Raw genomic sequence first — 22,801 nt, 5'->3', positions numbered from 1 at the left:
TTCCGTGCGGATGCCTAGAGCTGGGCTGTTCGGCCAGTTCCTGCAAACCTCTGGACCAGCAGGTGCTTTGGAGAAGTTTGGAAGAGACTTGAAGCCCTGCTTCTAAGGACACTGCCCCTCGCTGCACAAAGCATTATCCTCCGGGCTGCCCCCCACACAGGAGGGATGGCCTCATCCGTGTCACGGGATCCAACCCCCAGCTCGCTCTGGGCAGGAAGCAGAGTCCTTTTATTGGGGAATAGGGGACCAGAATCCCAGTGGTGCTCAGGGCTCACTCCTGACTGATCACTCCTGTGAGCTCGGCAGACCATATGGGGTGCTGGGGAGTGAACCCTGGTTGCTGCGTGCAGAGCGAGGGCCCTATCTGCTGTTCTTTTTTTTTTTTTTTTTTTTTTGCGTTTTGGGTCACACCCGGCTATGCTTAGGGGTTACTGCTGGCTTTGCACTCAGGAATCACTCCTGGCGGTGCTCGGGGTACCCTTTGGGATGCTGGGAATCGAACCTGGATCAGCCGCGTGCAAGGCAAACGCCCTACCCACTGTGCTATTGCTCCAGCCCCCCCCCCCCCCCCCCCACTGTTCTCTTGCTTTGTTTCTTCCAAGTCAGCCTTGGGAGGGTGTGTCTGGTAGGTAGTTATGTGAGAGCTGCAGGGGTGAGTTCTGATGCCCCAGGAGGGAGGCAGAGCTCATCTCCTCATTTCCCCAATGGATGAAAGGTCCCTGGGGAGAGACTGCTCCGATTACAGCAGCTACCCAGGTTTTATTTGGCTAAATCTTCTCTTGGGATTGTGGCTAGGTTTTGACTTTTAAGATGGGATTTGAACTTGGTTACTTTTGTCCTTGTCAGTTAACAAATTTATCAATCCGAAGCTTTCCCATTACCTTTCTAAGCGCCGGGCTAAGCGTGAGCTGGAGATGGCTCATTGTCACGGGGTTGATACGGAAATGCGCAGAGACGCAGAAAGTAGTGGAAAGTGCCAGAAAGAAAGGAAACAGCCAGGCTCCGTCCTGCTACCCACGGCAGGATCCAGGCAGGAAGGGGCCTGCCTCTGTCTCCAGCCAGGCCCCCAGAGGACCCTCACGTTTTGTCATTTGAGAAGCTAACAGGCCCTGAACATTGCAAGGTATGGTCTAAACCCCCCAAAGCTACATTGAAAAAAATCCAGCAACAACGGCTGGAGAGATAGTACAGAGGGTCGGGCACTTGCCTTGCATGCACCCAACCCTGGTTTGATCCCTGGCACCGCATAGAGTCCCTTAACCCTGCTAGGGGTGGTCCTTAAGTGCAGAGCCAGGAGTAAGACCTGAGCACCGCTGGGTATGGCCCCCAAACCAAAGAAGCTGATAACCCCAGTGTCCTTTTTTTTTGGATCATACCTGGTGATGCTCAGGGGTTCCTCCTGGCTCTGCACTCAGGAATCACTCCTGGCGGTGCTCGGGGGACCATATGGGATGCTGGGAATCGAACCTGGGTTGGCCATGTGCAAGGCAAATGCACTACCTGCTGTGCTATTGCTCCAGCCCAACCCCAGTGTCCACATGAAGCCAATAGCCCCCCTTCAAACAAGGGGCTTTCCCCGACCTGTGCCGCCTTGAGGCCATCATGACGCTTTAAGAATGGACAAGGGGAGGAAACACCACCTGCAGCTCTTGTCTTAGTCTCTCCCTTTGGGGGAGAGCCAGCCCCTCACATCCACTTGGGGTCTGCCTTCACCCTGTCTTCCTGTGGGGCTTCTCCTCTCTCAGTAAGGCGTTCACTGCCCTCAGTTGAGTGCTCAGGACAGGACATGAGGGTGGATTGCTGCTGCCTCCCAGGGCCCCATCAAGTGCATGGGCAGTGCTGGAAACTGGTCTGTCCAGGAGACTGCTGGACCACGACTGCTGAGTCGTTCCCAGGCCCAGAGCACTTAATGGCTTGTTGGATCATCTGCCCGTGGAGGGCCGTTTGGGTAATCTCCAGTTTTGGGGGGCCGTGGAGAGAATCCAGCAGGGAGAGTGCTTGCTTTGCATATGACCAACCCGGGTTTGAGCCCCGGCATCCTATATAGTCCCCTGAGCACTGCCAGGAGTGACCCCTGAGCATAGCCAGATGTGGCCCCCAACAAAACAAAACCTTATTTATTTATTTTGCTTTTTGGGTCACACCCGGTGATGCACAGGGGTTCCTCCTGGCTCTGCATTCAGGAATCACTCCTGGCAGTGCTCACGGGCCCCTATGGGATGCTGGGAATTGAACCCAGGTCGGCCGCTTGCAAGGCAAATGCCCTTCCCGTTGTGCTATCACTCCAGCCCCAAAACAACCTTATTATTATTATTTTTTCCTTTTTGGGTCACACCCAGCAATGCACAGAGGTCACTCCTGGCTCTGCACTCAGGAGTCATTCCTGGCGGTGCTCAAGGAACCATATGGGATGCTGGGAATCGAACCCAGGTCGGCTGCGTGCAAGGCAAATGCCCTACCCACTGTGCTATCACTTCAGCCCCCGACCACCTTATTATTTTGAAAAATACATTTCAGTTTTGCCTTTTCAAGCTCCTAAAATCTGTCAGGGTCAGAGACGTCGTTCAAGGGGTAGAAACTTTCCTTGTGGGGCTGACCCCAGATGCCCCACACCGGCTACCCTCTGGCCCTAGCAACCCCACAATAGCCAAGATACAAAAAGGGGGGAAGGCCCCATCTCCCCTCGCCCCACTCCGTCCTCTGCAAAGGGCTGCCGCGTAAGAAGGTTCCTTTGGACTTGCCTCCCTGGCACCTCTGGGCCACCCCTGGGGACTCTTGAGCGCTGCCTCCGGCCGATTCCGCTGCTGGGATGCAGGACAAACTAACAGGGTCAGAATTATGCCAAGCCAAGGCTGGTGAGTGAGATGCTGCCCGTCATGTCTCCTCCCTCTGGGCGTTGCTGCTTGGCCAGCTGCCGTGGCAGACGGAGGCCACCAGGAGGCCCGCAGACCCCACCACGCTCCCAGGCTGCACGCATGAGTGGTTTGGAAGAATGTTCTCGCAGCCTCGGGAGGGAGGTGTCAGCTGCAGGTTGCCGAGGTGGCGTTTTCCTTCTGTTCCTCACCTGGGGTGCCACAGGGCCCCAACTCAGTGCTCCCCACCCCCAGTGGCCTCCAGCAAACAAGGCCACAGTTTCCCTGTGCCCGCCCTGGGTGCAGCATCAGTCTGGTTGCACATATCATTGTGAATGTGTGAATGTGCAACCAGGAAAAAAGGAGGGGGAGGCTGGCATCAGAATCAGCCGCATGCTTTTCGCTTTTTGCATGCTGAAATCAATGCAGGACTTCCTGGGGCTGGAACTGAGCTTCCAACCCTCAGAGGCTCTGGGTATCTACAGGCTCCCCGAACCCCAGCCCCCCCACCCCCACCTCGACCCCAGGAAGCAGCCTCGTTGCAGAAATCAGAGGTGCCACAAACCAGGAGGGGGTGAAGTCAGAGATGGTGGGCGGGTGGGGACTAAGGTGCCGTTACATGCCCTCAGGACACAGGACGGCTCTATTTCTGGCCTCCATTCCCATGGCGTGGAGGGTGGAGAGAGCCTGCTTTTATCCAGACAATCCGGGGAGAAAGTCAAACATTCCGAAGGGCTCAGGGGTGTCTAAGACCCTGGACACACTTCCTGAGGGAAGACACAGAGGTGAAGAGCTCATTTGACTCAGCCAAGGCAGGAGGAGGGACGGGGTGGCAGATGTCGGGGATTCTCAGGGGATCAGCTCTTTGTTTTTTTGCTTGTGTTTTTTTCTCTTTATGAAGGGGAGCACTCCCAGAGGTGCTCGGGTTTCCTGTGGTGCTGGGGATTAAACTCAGGCCCTAACCTCCTGGCAGTGCTCGGGGGACCCTATGGGATGCTGGGAATCGAACTCAGGTTGGCTGCGTGCAAGGCAAACGCCCTCCCTGCTGTGCTATCGCTCCAGCCCCATGATGCTAGCTCTTAACACCCTTTGCCCTTGATCACTTGATCACTTGACTTCCCGTTAATCGTCGATTTGCTCGAGCGGGCGCCAGTAATGTCTCCATTTCTCCCTGTCGCGTGCTAGTGTAGCCCAATGGCATCTGTTCGCTCCGGGAACACGAAGAGCCTCAAACTGATCGTTCATGATCTTGATGAAGAAGCCTGACCATCTGGTAGGTGGGCGGCCATGCGGTCTTTTGGCCCTTTGCCCTATTGGGATTCGATAAGTCAGATGGAAGGGGCTGGAAGGATAGCGTGTGGAGAGGGCTCTTGCCTGGCACGCAGCTGACCGGGTTGGATCCCTGGCATGCCATCTGGACCAACACCACCAGGAGTGATTCCTGAGTGCGGGGTCGGGAACGACCTCTGAGCATTGCTGTGTATGGCCCCAAAACAACACAAACAGACAAGGGAGAGCCCTGGGCCTTGGCGACTTCTGTACATACAGAGAAGTCCCGCTCTGTCTGTAACCCGCAGGGGCTGAGCTGAGGGCCCGGCCTGCTATACACGGCCTCCTCTGGGCACCCACCCCAGGACCAACCGGGTGGCCTGCGGGCTCAGAGTTCAGGCTGCGCCAGCCTCCAGAAGAGGTGATGGAGGGGCCGAGAGACCTCAGGCCCTCTCGCCTCCTGGCAGCAGGATAAATCACCCTTCCCCTGGCAGGTGGGCGCGGCGGGCGGTGGGGTGGGGTGGGCAAAGCAGGATTGCTCTGCCAGGACAGTCTTCTCTCCCAGGGCTGCAGAGTCTGGGCCCCTGGCCCCCATGACAGGAGTCAGGCCTGGGCTTTATGTTTGAATGCGGCCCCTTCCCAGAGCAATGACCGCCGCCGCTGGGCAACTCAGCCTTCAGACCAACAGTCTCTCTGTCTCTGTCTCTGTCTCTGTCTCTGTCTCTCTCTCTCTCTCTCTCTCTCTCTCTCTCCCTCCCCCCCCTTCTCTCTCTCTTGATACTTCTTGTATCATGCAGGAAAATCGAAGTCCAGAGGCATTAGAGGAGGATCACAAGGCCCACTCGCCCTAAAGAACTGCGCCTCCCGTGCAGGGGTTGGCGTTAGGTGTTATTTTCTGTTAAACTCTCACATCAGTGGCTTGTATTCAGGATCGGTTTCCTGCGTCAGGGGGAAGAGAAGGTCAGGGGACCTCTCTTCATGGGTGTTAGCTGTTCTGTGTGATTCTTGCCCGCACTGACTTTTAAAAAAAATTTTTTTATTAGTGAATCACCGCGAGGTACAGTTACAGACTTACAAACCTTCGTGCTTACGTTTCAGTCATACAATGCTCGAGTACCCATCCCTCCACCAGTGCCCATTCTCCACCACCAATGGTCCCAGCATCCCTCCCACCCCCCCACCCCATCCCCTCCACCCCACCCCACCCACCCTGCCTCTGTGACAGGGCATTCCCTTTTGCTCTCTCTCTCTCTCCTTTTGGGTGTTGTGGTTTGCAGCAGAGGTATTAAGTGGCCATCATGTTCGGTCTATAGTCTACTTTCAGCCCTCATCTCCCATCCTGAGCGATGCCCGCATTGATTTGTTTACGTGACATTACACGTAAAGGGCTGGAGCGATAGCACAGTGGTAGGGCGTTTGCCTTGTGCACAGCCAGCCTGGCCGAGCCAGGTTCGATTCCTCCACCCCTCTTGGAGAGCCTGGCAAGCTACCGAGAGTATTCAATATGCCAAACACAGTAACAAGAAATCTCACAGTGGAGACGTTACTGGGCCCGCTCGAGCAAATCGATGAACAACGGGAGGACAGACAGACAGTGCGACATTACACAATGGCACACACACGGGTTCTTCACGACCCCTCCCCCTTTAATAGGAGGTATGAGGTCCCTGTATGCCAAGGCACCCCCATCCTCCCCCTTCCTCTCATCGATCCCTATTTGGGATAACAGAAATCGAGGTAGACCCTATTCTCATCCTCCTGGCATAAACAAATCCAGGAGACACACAGGTTGGTCCCCACCGGAGCCTGTGACTTAACCTCAGGATTCCAGAAGTCCCGGTCAACAAAAATTCCCTCAAAAACAGGAAGCAGATTTGGGAAAGCTGATCTCTGGGAAGCAGAAAATGGACCAGCCCACAGAGCTGGTGCAAAGGGACTGTCAGAGGGGCTGGAGTGATAGTAAAGCGGGGAGGGCATTTGCCTTGCATGCGACCAACCCGGGTTCGATTCCCAGCATCCCATAGGGTCCCTCAGGCACCGCCAGGAATAATTCCTGAGTGCAGAGCCAAAAGGAACCCCTGAGCACTGCCGGGTGTGACCCAAAAAGTAAACAAAACAAAACAACACAAAACAAAACAAAAAAAAAAAACAGACTGTCAGAGATGCTACCATCAGAATCCGATGGTGTCGCAGAGGGGAGACTTAGCTGGAGCCAATGGTGGTCACTTACAACCTACTCAAGACCCATGCCCAGAGCTGATCAGGACCAGAGATCCATTGAGTGTCTCCATCAACAAATTTCAGCCTGTGAAAAAAAGGATTTTACCAACTAGCCTCTGCTTGCCTGAACCTTTCCCAGACCCTGGGTAGAATCCTAATCTTGTCACTTTTTTCTTTGCCTGAGTTACTGAATTACGGAAGTTTCAGGCTTAATTCTGTTCTCAGCCTTTGCACCCACACTTCCTCGTCCCTCATTCCACAATGCCTTCCTCCCCCTCAGAGACTACAGTCCTGTGCTCCTACAGCCTTCTACTGTCCCCAACCCTCCTCATATTTTCTTTTTTTTTCCCTTTTTTCTTTTTCTTCACACCCGGCGATGCACAGGGGTTACTCCTGGCTTTGCACTCAGGAATCACTCCTGGCGGTGCTCAGGGGACCCTATGGGATGTTGGGAATCAAACCCAGGTTGGCCGCGTGCAAGGCAAACGCCCTCCCCCCTGTGCTATCCCTCCAGCCCCACCCCTCATATTTTCACTCCTCACTCCTATTAGCTCCCAGAAGCGCGCAGCCACATTTGCGGCCACGCGACATCTTAATATCTCATTCCTACTTTGGACAAACTGGCAGGCTACCGAATGTAACCTGCCCACACGGCAGAGTCTGGCAAACTCCCCGTGGTATACCCAATATGCCAAACACCAGTAACAGTGATGGGTCTCACTCTTCTAACCCTGAAAGAGCCTTGAATGTGGCACTTTTTAAAAAAAATCTCAGGGCTAGGATGAAGGAGACGTTACTGGGGCCTGCTCGAGGCAACTGACGAACAACAACTCCTGTTAGATTCCACTGTCCATCACAGTCGCTCTCGAACCTGGGCTACACCTTGGTCTCTCGCTGGCTCACACTCTGATGGCACCATCCCAGACCCGATCCAATGCAGCCCCCGGGTCTACCCCTGACCCAGTGCAGCTCCGCAGAGCAGGAGAGAACAGCACCAGCTGATGAAGACTGAGTTCCGGTCCCCCGGGTCCCTGTGTGCCCAGGGGGAGGGCAGAGGCCAGAGGTTCCAGCTAAAGTCCCAGGACTGACTCTCATTCGTCCGCTGACGCCAGCCAGAAGGGACGGGCTACTCTGATTGGCCAGTTTGGGGTTACCTGGCTGCCCCTGCTACTATTGGGCCGGGTTAATGCCATTCAGTCACACTAACTGGGGCGGGGGGGGGGTGTTTCTTGGATGAAAAGTAGGTTTTATTATTATTGTAGCACTGTCCTCCCACTGTTCATTGATTTGCTCGAGCGGGCACCAGTAAGGCCCCACAACAAATTGTGAGACTTGTTGTTACTGTGTTTGGCATATTGAATACGCCACAGGGAGCTTGCCAGGCTCTGCCGTGAGGGCGAGATACTCTTGGTAGTTTGCCAGGTTCTCTGAGAGGGGCAGAGGAATTGAACTCGGGTCAGCCATGTGCAAGGCCAACGCCCTACCTGCTGTGCTATTATTATTATTATTCAGGAAAAAATGAGACTAATGCTTCTGATGATGAGAGTATTAGAGATGCTTTGTACAGACAGATGCCAAGAGAAGGAGGTTTGATGAGGGGGGGGGGTCCCTGGGGGAGCCTGGTGGGTCAGGGGTCGGGGGCCAGGGAGAAGAGTGAAGGAGTGTTCATTCTGATCTGTGAGAAGGCGCAGGCATGGGGTGGCAGGCTCGGGACTGGCAGGCCTGAGTGACTCAGCCACATGGGGCCAGAGCATGAGACTCTGAAACAGGAGGTGGCTGGCATATGGGTGCCTAAGGGCGAGCTTCTCCTTTCTAGGATTTTCTAATCACCCGCAGGGTCCACCAGCTCTCTCAGGGAGGGGCTGAATCCAAGAGCCCCCCCAACGTCAGAGCATTGCAAACCTGAAATATTTATTTATTTTGCTTTTTGGGTCACACCCGGCGATGCACAGGGGTTACTCCTGGCTCTTGCACTCAGGAATAACCCCTGGCGGTACTCGGGGGACCATATGGGATGCTGGGAATCGAACCCAGGTCGGCCTCGTGCAAGGCAAACGCCCTACCCGCTGTGCTATCGCTCCAGCCCCCAAACCTGAAATGAAATAAAGACCCACTATTGCTTTCCAAATCCCAACCCGTGGCCAGAGGCAGGCGCAGAGCTCGGGCAGGTGGGCACACAGTCACCCTCTCTCCAGAAGGGCCACCCCAGTCATGGAAGACCCTCGGTCCAGCCTGGTGGACTCGGGGACGCTGTGGGGGTGCCCGGGGTGGAACCAGGTCGGCTGTGAGCAAGGCAGGAGCCCTCCCGCTGCCCAATGTCTCTGGCTGCTCCCTTCCCACTGTCTGTCCCGAGCCCCATCCTCCATGACAAGTGCCCGTTCTCGCCAGGGGCTGGTGCGAGGACCCCCGGGGCGGCTGCATCTGTCCTTGCCATTCACCCTGGCTCCCTGGGGTGGGGGGTGCGAGCCACAGTTCTCACTTCCCCTGGCCCCAGGCCAGGAAGCTTTTGTTTGCTTTCAGCGGCCCAGAAGCAGAACCTGCTGGGGTGCTGGGGGGGGGCCCACTGGCGCTGTGGGAGGGTTGTTAGCACCTGGCAGGGTGCGAGGGCTGGCAGAGTGTGAGACAGTCGCCACCTGGGCCCTCCCTGGGGCCCCTCTGCTCCCCACCCAGTTCCTTCCCTGGTGAGTTAGAAGGCGCAGATTAGAAGGTGCCTCCTATTTTTGGGGGGTGGGTGGGTGGGACACCCCCAGCAGTGTTCAGGGACCCCAGGGGTCACTTCCGGTGATGCTCAGGGGCCACCAGGCCACCCTGGCAGAGCTTGTGCAGAGGGACGGGGTGCCCTGGGCGGCCGAGTGTTGCTGGGAATAAAACTCGGGGCCTCTTTGACCCCCCCCCCCCAGCATCTTCATGCTCCTCGAAGGCGCCCCTTGGTGGCTTTGCAGTTCACCCTGCTCAGAAGGGGCTGCGGGTCGTCCCTGAGGGTATGCGGGTTCTCTAGGCCACAGCTGGCCTTGTTGCTGGCCAGCTCACGCACCCATCCCCTTTGCTCCGGGGTTCTGAAGAAATTTGAGTTGAGCCCATTCTCTGGCACTGACCTGAAAGGTTTCCTGCCAACGCTTGTCCGGGCTCATCTTGACTTTCTAAAATATTGCAACTTTTTCTGAAGACCCTGCGGTTTACAAAGTTAACTGTCGTCGAGATTCAGGCATACAACGTCCTATCACCAGTGTCTTCGGGTTCACTTACCACCCCCACCCCCCAGACACACACACACTCTGGACAATTTTTTTTTCTTTTTGGGTCACACCCGGCAATGCACAGGGTTGACTCCTGTCTCGGCACTCAGGAATCACTCTTGGTGGTGCTGGGGGGGCGGGGGGGACCCTATGGGATGCCGGGGATTGAACCTGGGTCAGCTGTATGCAAAGCAAATGCCCTCCCCACTGTACTATCGCTCCAGCCCTCTGGACTTTGTAAAGGGGGGTTTGGGTCATACATCTGGGGGCTGTGTTGCACAAGGGACCCAGCCATGACTTCCCACACGAGAAGCTCCCTCAGCCCCATGGGCGCATCCCTCCTTCGGGGCCAAGGCCTCAAGCCCCACCCAGCCTCTCCTCAGCCCCCAAGTGCTGTTGGTCAGCGCTGTCCCCTGGCCCCTGCTGTTCCTGTCCTGTCGCCTTCCTTCCTTCACATCCAGCCTGGGGCCAGTACTCGCCCGGGCTCCTGTGCCTGCCTCAACCTTGGTGCTCACAGCAGCCCGAGGGCATCTGTGACACCTCAGGGTTGGGACTGGGGTCCCGTCAGGCCCCTCAGCATAGAGTGTGGGGTCCCGTCGGTTCCCCTCAGTGTAGGCTGTGGGGTCCGGTCCCCTCCCCTGCCCACAGCTGTCCCTGCTCTCATCTCCCTCAGAGCCGAATCACCCAGAGGCCTGAGCCCACGTCTCTAGCTGGTCCCTACCTGCTCTGCACTCACAGAGCCTCTAGCCCTTGACACTCTAACCCTTGAGCCTCAGGGCCTTTGCACGGAGGCGCCTTCTCCCTTCTGAGTTGCCCCAAGTGTCTTATTCTCAGGGAGACCTACCTGATGATGTCATTTCCCCCCCCCGTTATTATTAATCATTATTTTCTGCTGAATTCAGAAGAGATTTTTATTTATTTATTGGGGGGAAGCACACTGGTAGTGCTCAGGGCTGACTCCTGACTGTGCTCAGGGATCACTCCTGGTGGGCTCAGGAGACCAAATGGGGTGTTGGGGATCGAACCCAGGTTGGCCATGTGCAAGGCAAGTGCAGCCTTACCTGCTGTCCTAGACTCCAGCCTCGGAAGAGATTGGAAAGAAGGGGAACAGGGCCGGAAGCCCCCCTGGTATAATTGGGGGTTCCCTACGTAGGGGTCCTTGGCTTAGAGTCAAACATTTTAAGTGATCGGGGAGCCAGGTATTGGGGCACCCAGCACCAGATTGCCCCTGACCAGCGCCGACCGTGACCCCTGAAGACCCTGGGAAACACCACCGCCTCCTCCCACCCCCGCAGGGCCTTGGCGATGTTCCCCCCCCCCCCCCCCCCCACATAGTCTGAAGGGCCCCGCCATGCGCTTCAGCCTTTGCTCCAGGAGGGGGCGCTAGATCACTTTCAGAACCTTCCCATTTGCACGGCAAACGGAGCATTCTTGCAAGATTTTGAAAGCAAAGTGGCATTTAAAAAAATCCTACATTTGTTTTGCAGGGGAGTTTACAAACGCATCTCAATACTATTTTGGGGGGATAGGGTGAATTTAAGCCCAAATGAACCCCCCCTCCCCCCCCATAGCCCACTTCCCGGCCGGCTCCATCCCAGCAGTTCAGCTATTCGTCACGCAGCTCACTGAAGGGGCCTCAGCACCACGGCCAGGCTTTCTAGAAGAGTCGGAGCCGAGGGGACTGTCCTGGCCCGTGGGGGAGCCGGGGAGGTGGGTTTGGAGCCAGGTTCTCCGACCGGGGTTGCCAGGGCTGCCTCTGTGAGGGCTGGGGGGCAACGTGGGCTGGTGTGTGTCCTGCTGTGTGCAACCAGCCTCAAACACCTGGGCTGTGCGCCGGCTGCTCAGGTGTGGCTGCCTGCCACGTGGGGCAGGGACCTGGAGCCTCCGCTCTCAGACTGGCAGACCGGAGCCCCTGCACTCAGACTAGTACACCACGGCCCCCGCTCTCAGGCTAGCTGACCAGGGCTCCTGCTCTCAGACTAGCACACCAGGGCCCCTCTCTTAGACTAGCAGACCAGAGTCCCCGTTTTCAGGGCTTCCTCTCTCAGACTAGCACACTGGGGCCCCCACTCTCAGACTAGCACACCAGGGCCCCCGCTCTCAGACTTGTGGACTGGGCCGTGGACGGAGTAGAGAAGGGAGGTGGGCACTTCCCCAAGCGTTCAGGGCTGACCTGGAGGTGGGACCTGGAGGGTCTGGAAGTACCAGAAGGTACTTCTGCTGGGGCTCTGGAAGTTCCAGAAGGTTCCAGAAGGGGAACCGAGACTGCCACCAGCCAGGGACCTGACGAGCCAAGACCAAAGCCCTCCCTGACCTGAGCAGTGGGAGGCCGTGGACGGGACGAGCCATGACAAGCGGCTGGCAAGGCTGTGTCCGGGTGCGGGAGTTGAGGGTCTGTTTACCTGCAGGGACCCGGGGGCAGGGGCCAGCCAGCCTGACCAGGCTGCAGTTCTGGGAGCGACCAGTAGGTGGAGGCGAAAGACAAGGAACAGAATAGACCTTGGCGATCCCGGGTGAGCCCGGACTACCAGGGGCTCCCAGGGGCCAAGCTCTGGGTTTGTGGACCCCGCTTCTGGGGTCTGTATTTCTGCTTTGATTATTTTATTTTGGGGCCACACCCGGTGGTGCTCAGGGCTTCCTCCTGGCTCTGTGCTCAGGGATGACTTCCAGCCATGCCAGGGCACCCTGTGGGAGGCCAGGATTGAGCCTGGGTGGGTCTTGTGCTCGGCAAGTGCCCTCCCCCCACCTCGTATGCTCTGGCCCTGGGAGGGGCCTCCTGTTCCCGCCACTCGCAGGTCGGTCCCTCTGCCTGCTGTCCTCCTGGGGCGGCCGCCCTGCTCGGAACCTAGAATGGTGAAAGAAGAAAGACCCCCACGCACCCCAGGGATTCCTCTTCCTGCTCCTCCTCCTCCTCCTCCCCCTCCTCCCCCTCCTTCCCCTCTTCCTCCTCCTCCTCCTCTCCTCCTCCTTTTCCTCCTCCTCCTCCTCCTCCTCCTCCCCTCCTCCTCTTCCTTCTCCTGTTCCTCCTTTCCTTCTCCTCCTCCTCCTTCTCCTCCTCCCCCCTTCTTCCTCCTCCCCCTCTTCCTCCTCCTCCTCTCCCCCTCCCTCCTTCCTCTTGTTCCATCTCTCCTCCTCCTCCTCCTCCTCCTCCTCCCAACTCTGCCCACGGTGCATCTGTCTCCTCTCCTTCCTCTCTCTTCTTTTTCACCCCAGCAGCTTAGCTGACCGTGTAACCGAGAGCGCAGCATGGCCCGGGGACAGCGGCTGGACAGCTGGGCGGAGAGGGGACAGGTCACCACTCACTCCCTCTCTCGCCCACTCCTGGGACACACAGAGACAGGCTGCAGGGAATCGCTGGAGGGACCGGAGCGTCTGGTGCGACCTCCCCGGCACTGCACGTCCCCACAGAGGCTGTGGCTGGCGCGGGTCCCAGGTGGCCTTTGGCAAGTTTCTTTCCTTTCATCTCTTTTTGAAAATTAGTTGTATTGGTTTATTATTCTTGTGGGGGGACGAGGTTTGGGGCCACAGCCACAGCAGTGCTCAGGGGTTATTCCTGCCTCTGTGCTCAGCCAAAGCCACGCTCCACATGCTTGGACGAGGAACCAGCAGAGGAATCCAGGTGTGCGGGACCCGGGGCTGAGATCTCCAAGCCTGCTCAGTTCGAGACTGGGCCTCCTCCACCCTGCTCCCCCACCTTCCAGTAGCTAGACAGTTACACCCACCAATTGCAGTGTAACCCCATCAACGGCCATCCAGAGACTCTAACACCAAGCTCCTGGAAGCTTGGACCTCTTATTCTCTAGTTCCCACTCTCAGAGAACCCAGCAGGCTACTGAAAGTACCATACTCGCCTATATGCCTGACTAGGAACATCTGTAAAGGTGATTAGAGGCTGCCCCAAAAGCTTCCATCCCTCTCGGAGAGCCCGGCAGGCTACCGAGAGTATCCCGCCCGCGCGGCAGAGCCTGACAAGCTAACCGTGATGTACACGATATGTAAAGATAGTAACAATGAATAGTCCTCATTCTCCTGATCCTGAAGGAGCCCCCAATATGTCATCGGGCTATACTAGCACGTGACAGGGACGAATGGAGACGTTAATTGGCCCACTGGATCGAATGGATGAACAACGGGGTGATAGTGATAGTGATAGTGCTCAGGAGTGACCCCTAGTGGTGATGAGGTGTCCATGCAAGGCTAGCGCCCCCCCTTCCAACCCACTGGCAATTTTTTTTTTTTTTTTTTTTTTTTACTTTTTGGGTCACACCTGGCGATGCACAGGGGTTACTCCTGGCTCTCCACTCAGGAATTACCCCTGGTGGTGCTCAGGGGACCATATGGGATGCTGGGAATCGAACCCGGGCTGGCCGCGTGCAAGGCAAACGCCCTACCCGCTGTGCTATTACTTCAGCCCCCTCACTGGGAAATTCTTATCTGCAAAATATGGTACTGTCAGCCCACAAGTCAGGGCCTCTGTCTGCTCTCCAGACCTCTCTGTCCAGGGGGGCCATGCGGAACGCATGACTCCATGTCCTGTGTTCAGGCTTCTGACTGGCCGGGACAGAAGGTGAGTACTGAGGCTCACTGTTACTACTACTGTTACTCGTGTTCTGGGGGTCAGGGTGGCCCTTCCCTCTGACCAGGGCTCACACCGGGCAGATGCCTCTATGTGTGTGTGTGTGGGGGGGTGTGAGTGTGTGTGTTTGTGTGTGAATGTGTCTAAGTTATGAGTGTGTATGAATGTGAGTGTGAATGTGTGTGAGTGAATGTGTGAGTTGTGTATGAATGTGGGTGTATGTTAATGTGTGTGAATGTGGTGTGTGTGAGTGAATGTATGTGAGTGTGTGAATGTATGACTGTGTGAATGTGTGGGTGTGTGTGAATGAGTGTGTGTGAGTGTGTGTGTTCCTTCAAACCCTTTACAGTGAGTGCAGTGCTGAACTTTCCCAGCAGGGGGCAGTGCGGCTCTGCCGTTTTCCTTCATCCCCTGTTGCCTGCCCTGGTCCTGATGCTGGAGCAGGTCCCCAGGGCCGGTCTCCCAGAGCACTGCTGGCGGCTTGGCCCAGCGATGGACACGTGGTCTGGGCGTCTCCTGTCACAGGGGCTCCCAGGACTCTGGCAAGTGCCGTCCGAGAGGCCCCTGCAGCCGGCATGACCTGGGGAGTTTTTGGGGGCATCTTCCAAGTGATGCTCAGGACCCCCGGGGCCTCTCCTGGCGATTCTCAGACAACGGCTGGTGCTTCCACAGGAGGCCCGCGAATGCCTGGGCCTGACGGTGCCAGCGATGATCTGGGCCACGCCGGCCGTGCCTGGGGCCCTCTAGGGCGGTGGAACCGGGGACTGGACCCTGACGGACCCCTGCAAGGCTGCAGTTACCTCCTGCCCTTTCCCTCGACGCACCTGCACTTTGCGGTGCCCTCTGCCCTCACCCCTTCCTCCGCTCCCACCTCGACTCCCAAAGTCGGTTTAAGTTGGATTTTCTGCTGCTACTTGGGAACATAATGATCCGTCTTGCTCTCAAATCCATTCCAACCTGTACAAAACAGAGGAAGATGATTGCAAAAACCTCGGTTCCATGCCAGACGCTTTACCGCCCCGTCTTATGCCACGCCCCCCCCCTCCAGCCCTGCGCAGTCCTTGGGGTTGGGGGAGCCCTCGCTGTTCCCCACCCCCCCGTGTTCCAGGTGAGGAGACAGTGCTCAGGGAAGTGAGGTCACCAGCACAGTCACTGGGCATGGGGGCGGAGGCTGCTCTCAGCAGAGCGAGCCAGCTGGCCCCAACCGGGCTGCGCCTGGCAGCGGAGGGCACATGCTGCTGGGAGGGGTCCTGGTGTGACCTCTGGTGCCTGAGTTGTCGCCCAGTGAGGCCCCCTTATCGCTCTCTCAGAATGGTGCTTTGGTCCGGCATGCGCTAAGCGGGAACACGCGTTTGCAAGAACCCCTGCAGGCTGGCGGGAAACGTGTGAAAGGCCCTGGGAAGGTTCTGGAAAAGCAGGCGCTGCACCCCCCCCTCCCATGGCTGCCAGGTGCGTTTGGGGGTTCAGGGATAGACCGTGATGGCAACAGCTGCTCTGGTTGCGGTCCTGTTGTGCGACCCTGTGGGTGCTGGGAGCCTTCAGTTTCTTTCCTTCTTTTGTTTTGATCACCAGCTGCCGTGCTCAGGGGTGACTCCGAGCTCTGGGTTGGGGTCACTCCTGGCCCTGCGCGTGATGCCGGGGACTGAGCTTGGGGCTTCTGCTTGCAAACGCTGCCCTTAGCCTGTTAAGCATCTCTCCAGCCCTTGATCTTTATTTCAATGAATCTCAGTGTCCCTCCCTGTATGTGTTTGTGCATGTGTGCATGTATGTGTCTGCACGTGTATATGTATGTATATGTGCATGTGTGGTGTGTGTGTGAATGTGTACATGTGTCTCCCAGTGTGGCCCCCCCCTTATGATTCTCTTGGAGTGGTGCTTCAGTCCAGTGTGCACTAAGTGTGAACATGTACGTATGGTGTGTGCATGTGTGTGTATGCATGCGTGTGTATGCGTTGGGGGGGGTACTGTTCCTTTTTATTTATTTATTTATTTTTTTTGCTTTTTGGGGTCGGGATGGAGCAATAGCACAGTGGTAGGGCGTTTGCCTTGCACGCAGCCAACATGGCCGACCCTAGTTCGATTCCTCTGCCCCTCTCGGAGAGCCCGGCAAGCTACTGAGAGGATCTCGCCCACACGGCAAAGCCTGGCAAGCTACCCGTGATGTACTCAATATGCCAAGCACAGTAACAATTGTCACAATAGAGACGTTACTGGGCCTGCTTGAGCAAATCCATGAACAATGGGAGGACAGTGACAGTGGCTTTTTGGGTCATATTCAGCAATTCTCAGGGGTTCCTCCTGGCTCTGCACTCAGGAATTACTCCTGGTGGTGCTTGGGGAACCCTATGGGATGCCAGGGATCAAACCCCGGTCAACCACATGCAAGGCAAATGCCCTCCCCACTGGACTATCACTCCAGCCCTGGTTATTGCTCTCCTGTACAGAGGATAAAGTCGATGTTTCAGACCTTGTTCGGGCTCACGGCCAGGCAGGGGCCTCCCAGGAGCTCGGACCTGAGATGCTTTGGTCCCAAAGACCCTCTGTCCTGGGACTTCACCCCTCCTTCAGCCCCAGCTGACCCTCTCCCCACAGCAGAGCTCAATCAAGAGGCTCAGGTCAGAGCACCCCAGGGCGCAGCACCTGCTTTAGGTTTGTGCTCCAGCAGAGTGGAGCTTAGTGACCTCCCGGCCCAAGGGGGTGGTTAGAGATCCAACAACCACAGCCAGGCTTCAGGAACCGAAAGAGCAGAAGAAGGAGCATCTTGTCCTTTCCACGTGGCTGCCTTTAGCCGCCCACATAAAACTGGGGCCCTTTCGGAAGGAAGAAGGGGCGGGAGGGCAGCAGGTAGGCCGCTAGCGTCTCTGTGCCCGCGGCTGATGGCAGTGCTTGGTGATTCATGTACCACCTGCCCAAACCCTTGGGCTCTTGCCACGGGGGGACACTCTTCCATGGACGCCCCTTCCTGCAGAGACAGCGGCTCAGCCTCCATCTCTGACTCAGCTCTTTCCCCACCTGGTCCCCTCCCGACCTTGTTTCCTTCCTCTGGGCCCCCTGTCCTATGAGTCACGCCCGCCCCCAGTCTTGTGCCGTGGCCCCTCCTCTGCCTCATGGCCCTGGTGGTTTCCTGGGAATGTCCCAGGGGCCACAACAGCCCGATGCAGCTGTAACAAATTTGGTGGGACGCAGACCCTGTGATCCGGACGAGGATGGAGCCTCGGTCCTCCCGGTTGGAGAAGGCCCCAGGGTGGAATCAGCCTTGAGGCCCTTTCATGGATCTGGGCTTTCTCCAAAGCAAATCGCCAGCAGCCTGCTCTCTGCGGAAAGGAACGCGGGAAAAAAAATCATTCCACGGGGCCTAGGGGCCCCTCCGTCCCCTTTCATCCATGTAATCAAACTGCAGGGGCAAGAGGGGGAGACTGGGTGGCAGAGGCCGTCCCAGGGGAGTGTTTGTGCCCTGACTGGGTCCGAGCAGGGGAGAGGCGGGAGGGGCGGTGAGAGGGCATGGACGGGGGTGGGGGAGGGCAGAGGGGAGCTGGCTGACCGCGGCGCGCAGAGTGGACGCGGAGCAAGAAGGGTGCGGAGAAGCCGCGGCTGGAGGGGACACTGCCTCTTTATTTGTCTTTTTACGGTTCACACCCTGCCCCCCCTCCCCCCCTTCCTTTCGTTGTTGCTGAGCGAGGGCTTGGGCACCCCGGGGTGTGGGGTTGGCACCCCGTTCACGGGGGTCCTCACGCTGGACAGCAGAGCTGGGTCGCCCCCACGGCCCCTTCCTTCCTCTCCAGTGACGTTTCTGTGATGATGGTGGAAGTGGCCCCAGGCGGTTACTCGGGGAGGGGTTTGGTGCTGGGTGGCACAGGATTCACCCACGCGAGGTCTGTCCCTGGGGAGGCCTTGCTTGCGATGTTTGTGCTCCCCTGGCCCGGCCTCCTTTGGCTGTCAGGGGAGGGGGGGTCCTTCTACCCAGCCTGGCCTCAGCTGGGTCATGGGTGCCTCCAGGCCAGACAGTGGCCCCCCCCACACCTGCTAACTCCTTTCCACACCTCCTCCCAGCCACTGTTTGTTTGTTAGAAGTTGGGGGGGTGGGGAGGGAGGAAGGTTTCTGCAAAAGACAAGGTTCAGTCTCCCTCTGGGGAAGGGGCTCCCGCGTCAGCCCACCGCAGGGCCTTTGCACTGACTGTGCCCTTGGCTGGGATGTTGCCTCACCCCTCCCTCCTTCCTGAGCCTCTCTGTGGCTTTCTCCTCGCCCTGGTTTCCCTGAGCCTGGCCAGTCACCCAGCAGCACCGGCCACTGTCCCCCACCCAGGCTCAACCCTGTTCCCGTGTGGCCTTTTTCTGCCCTGGTCCCCGTGCTGGAAAGCACAGTGGGGGGCTCCATGCCTCGGCAGGTACTAATGCAGCCCCGCCAGGTCAGGGCTTGGGGCCAGGAGACTGACCCGGGGCGCGGGAAGACGCTGACCCCATCCTGCCACATTCTCTGTGTTGGCGCCTTCCCTCACCATGGACTTGGGGGCAGTCATTTTGACTTTTCTTTTTTTTATGCAAGTGCTCTGCCACTAGAAGTAACCCCCAGTCCCTAAAGGTCATCTTTCAAAACGGCATTAAGATCCGATCTGGATTTCCTGGGCTTGGAGTCCCTGTGAATCCCAAGCCCATCGCAGGGAGTTTGGCTCTGCTCAGAGGTGGCGCCTGGGATTCTGGATTGTTCTGTCTTCCCCCTTACATCCCCCCCGCCCCCGGCCTCCCAGGTCAGGTCTCCAGGGGGTAGTGGGCAACTCCGGAGGAGGTGGGGCCGCCAAAGGACCTGCCGAGTAACACCAAGGTGGGCACGGCCTTAAGGGCTCCTGGGACATGGGTCTCACAGCACCTCCCCCTCACCACGTCTACTGAGTTTGTAGCCTGGGTTGAGACCCAGGGGGCCCAAGCGATGGCACAGTGAGGCAGGCACTTGCCTTACATGCTCACTGGCGTTTGACCCCCTCTGTCCCGAGGGCTCTGAGTCCTTCCCAGAGTGACCCCCCAAGCCAGCCCCCCTAAACAATTGAAATGGGGTCTTGTAGGGTGGGAACAGCTCTGGCCCGTGGTGGTCCCAGGCCTCACAGTCCTGGAAACGGACATGGACAGGCCCTGTACAAAGGGCCCAGGTGCCTCTGGGTGACCTGGGTGCTCCCTGCTGATGAGGGGTGATCCTCCAGTCCCTCTCTGTGGGTTCAGGCCAGTGTGGAGACCCCTGATATCCCTCGAGGGAGGAGGAAGTTCAGGCCAGTGCTGGCCAAAACGTGCAGGACACCACACATGCCCGCTCCTGGCCTCTGACCCCAGCCCCCTCCCCCCATCAGGGCCTCTCTTGCACCCCCAAATACTATTGCCTTTTGCTCCCCTGAGTTTTGGTTTGGGGTCCTACCTGGTGGTGCCGGGGGCTACTCCCGGCTCAGTGCTCAGGGGAAGCACGTGAGCTTGTGCTCTGACCCATCGGGCCCCTCCAGAGTTTGAGGCTCCGTCTCACCTCAAGAGCGATGAGCGTTTGTGGGTCCCCCCACACCCCTCCTCTCGGGGCACCCTTGGTGAAGGCGGAGCTAACCCGCGGGCAAACGGGCATCTCAGGATGAGAGGCCCGAAGCAGGAGCCTGGGGAGCCAAGAACCAGCCCTTGTGACCGCCCAGGGACCCCCCTCTCCCCTTTCAGGCCCTTCCCACCTCCACCATGCAGGAGAGAGCCCCGAGCTGGTAGACCCGCCAGTGGTCACTGGCCACTCGGTGGACACGAGCAGGAGGGGCGTGTCAAGATGACATGGGGTGGGGTCAGCCAGCCACCTGGTGCAGGGTGGACAGGGGAGCGCCCCCTGCTGGAAGGCGAGTGCAGGTCTTGGGTTGGGGCTCTGCCAAGGCGGGGTGTGTGTGTGTGTGTGTGTGTGTGTGTGTGTCTGGGATGGGGAAAGTGAGGTGCTGCCTAGGGGCAGGAAGCCCCCGCCCGCCCCAGCACGAGGAGAGGCCGTGGCCCCCCAAGCGGGGCCCGCAGCATGGCTGGGACTCCCCCCCGTGCCCCCACAGTGCCCAGGCCTGTTCTCTCTGCTGTGGGACGGTCTGGAGGTCTTTGGGGGACACACGGAGACCCCAGGGCTCTGGGCTGCTTCTCACGGGCCCAGCGAGCACCACCCCCGGGGCCGACTTCAGTTCAGGCAGAGGACAGACAGCATCTTCTTCAGACATGAAACAAGCGTGGGGCAGGATAAAACCACCCACGGGGACGTTTCTTCCAAGGTGCAATGAAGCGGTTTCTTGTGCCGTGGCCACGCTTGCCAGGCCTGTGGGTGGCGCTCTGCCACCAGGGCTGTCCCGGGGGAACGTTCCAGAAACAGTCAGAAGGGCCTCAGAGAAAGGCAGGCGCTGAGGAGGCCCCGAGGTGTGGGTGCCCTTCCCCGCAGTTCTCCAAAGGGACAGTTGTTTCTTTCCAAGCCCATCTGTCGAGGAAAGGCCCCACCTCTGTCCTCTCCTCATGGGGCCTTGGAGAGCCAAGGGAGCGTCCAGGGTCCGCACACTACAAAGAGCCTAGCTGGACACCCCTGCCAGACGGACAGAGAGACAGATGGACACGGACACACACACAGACAGACACAGACACAAACAGACACACACACAAGGACAGACACACACACACGGACAGAGAGACAGATGGACACGGACACACACACAGACAGACACAGACACAAACAGACACACACACAAGGACAGACACACACACACGGACAGAGAGACAGACACACACGGGCAGAAAGACATACCCAGACAGACAGACAGACATTCAGACAGAGGCAGACACACCTGGACAGACAGACATAGACACACACACTGCCCCCTGCCCCCCGCGCCACACACAGACCCACCTCACACACCTGGACAGACAATCCCCCCCCCCAACACACACCTGGACCCCCACAACCCGGGGCCACCACACCGCCTCTGCTCCCAGCCTGCCCGAGAGAGACCCGGGGAGCCCCGGTGGGGAGGACCAGCGGCCTCCCTCCTGGGGGCCCGCAGCAGGTCCATCTCTGCGAGGTGCCCCGCGCCCACTCCCCTTCCCTGGGGCCGGAGGGGGCCGCGTGCGAGTCTCGCTGCCTGCCCGACGCCGGCCGGCCGGCCGGGGCGGGACGGGTCCGGGGGGCGCCGGGCTCAGCTGCGGTCCCGGGCGTCCGAGGAGGCGCTGTCGAACAGGAGCTCGCTGGACCGCGACAGGCCGAGCCGCGCCCTGGCGCCCAGCAGCAGCGGGGCCCGGCGGAAGAGCAGCCGCTCCTGCGCCTGCTTGAGCTCCAGGTAGGAGCGCGAGAAGGTGTGGAAGATGGAGGTGACCGGGAAGGCCATGAGCAGGATGCCGCTGAGGATGCTGCTCAGGGCCACCACCTGGCCCGGCGTGCTGCGCGGCACCATGTCGCCGTAGCCCACCGTGGTCATGGGTGATGACGGCCCACCAGTAGCAGGCGGGGACGCTGGTGAAGTCGGGGCTGGCGGCCGCCTCGTTCTCGGCCACGAAGAGCAGCGGCGCGAAGAGCGCCACGGCCACGCACAGGAAGAGCAGCAGCAGCCCGAACTCGCGCGCGCAGCGGCGCGCCGTCAGCCCGAGCGTCTGCAGCCCCAGCGAGTGGCGCGCCAGCCGCATCACGTAGAGGATGCGCAGCGCGCGCAGGACCCGCAGCGCCAGCCCCACCTTGTCCAGGTAGCTGCCGGCGGCCGGCGGCTGGCGGCGCCCGGCGGCCGCGCCGTCCACCAGCAGCGTGACGTAGTAGGGCAGGATGGCCACCAGGTCGATGAGCGTCAGCGGGCGCCGCAGGAAGCTCAGCTTGCTGGGCGCCTGCACCAGCCGCAGCAGGAACTCCAGCGAGAACCAGCCCACGCACACCGACTCCACGATGAACACGTTGTGGCACATCTGCGAGCACCGGCCCTGGGACGGGGCAGGAGCGGGGACGGGGGAGCGTCAGGGAGCGGGCGGGGCAGGGGGCGGGGGCCGAGCCAGGGATGGGAAGGCAAGTCAGGGGTGCGGGGGGGGGGGGGGGGGGACGCGTCAGGGATGGGGGACAGGGCAGGGGTGTGGGGGGATGGGGCAGGGATGGGGGATGGGGCAGGGGTGGCGGGGGACACATCAGGGATGGGGGACAGGGCAGGGGGTGTGGGGGGATGGGGCAGGGATGGGGGACGGGGCAGAGGGGCGGGGGGGGACGCGTCAGGGATGGGGGACAGGGCAGGGGTGTGGGGGGACACGTCAGGGATGGGGGTCAGGGCAGGGTGTGGGGGGATGGGGCAGGGATGGGGGACGGGGCAGGGGTGCGGGGGGACACGTCAGGGATGGGGGACAGGGCAGGGGTGTGGGGGGATGGGGCAGGGATGAGGGACGGGGCAGGAGCGGGGACGGGGATGCGTCAGGGAGCGGGCGGGGCAGGGGGGCGGGGGCCGAGCCAGGGATGGGAAGGCAAGTCAGGGGTGCGGGGGGAGGGGGGGGGACGCGTCAGGGATGGGGGACGGGGCAGGGGGGCGGGGGGACGGGGCAGGGGATGAGGGACGGGGCAGGGGGTGTGGGGGGACGCGTCAGGGATGGGGGACAGGGCAGGGGTGTGGGGGGATGGGGCAGGGATGGGGGATGGGGCAGGGGTGCGGGGG

General features: G+C 59.3%; 1 protein-coding gene across 1 annotated transcript; it reads right to left on the bottom strand.

Moving 5' to 3' along the window:
- Positions 1-21,319: 21,319 nt before the first annotated feature.
- Positions 21,320-22,088, bottom strand: KCNG1 (potassium voltage-gated channel modifier subfamily G member 1; the record flags this gene model as incomplete). The annotated part of the gene is given in 2 exon segments (XM_056106939.1): positions 21,320-21,598; positions 21,600-22,088. Coding segments are annotated over 2 exon segments (768 nt in total), but the record flags the coding sequence as incomplete, so codon positions are not given.
- Positions 22,089-22,801: the final 713 nt, after the last annotated feature.

This window comes from Sorex fumeus, unplaced genomic scaffold (genome assembly GCF_029834395.1).
Source record: "Sorex fumeus unplaced genomic scaffold, SorFum_2.1 ptg000150l, whole genome shotgun sequence".
Lineage (NCBI taxonomy): Eukaryota > Metazoa > Chordata > Mammalia > Eulipotyphla > Soricidae > Sorex > Sorex fumeus.
This window is presented reverse-complemented; position numbering and strand designations above follow the sequence as displayed.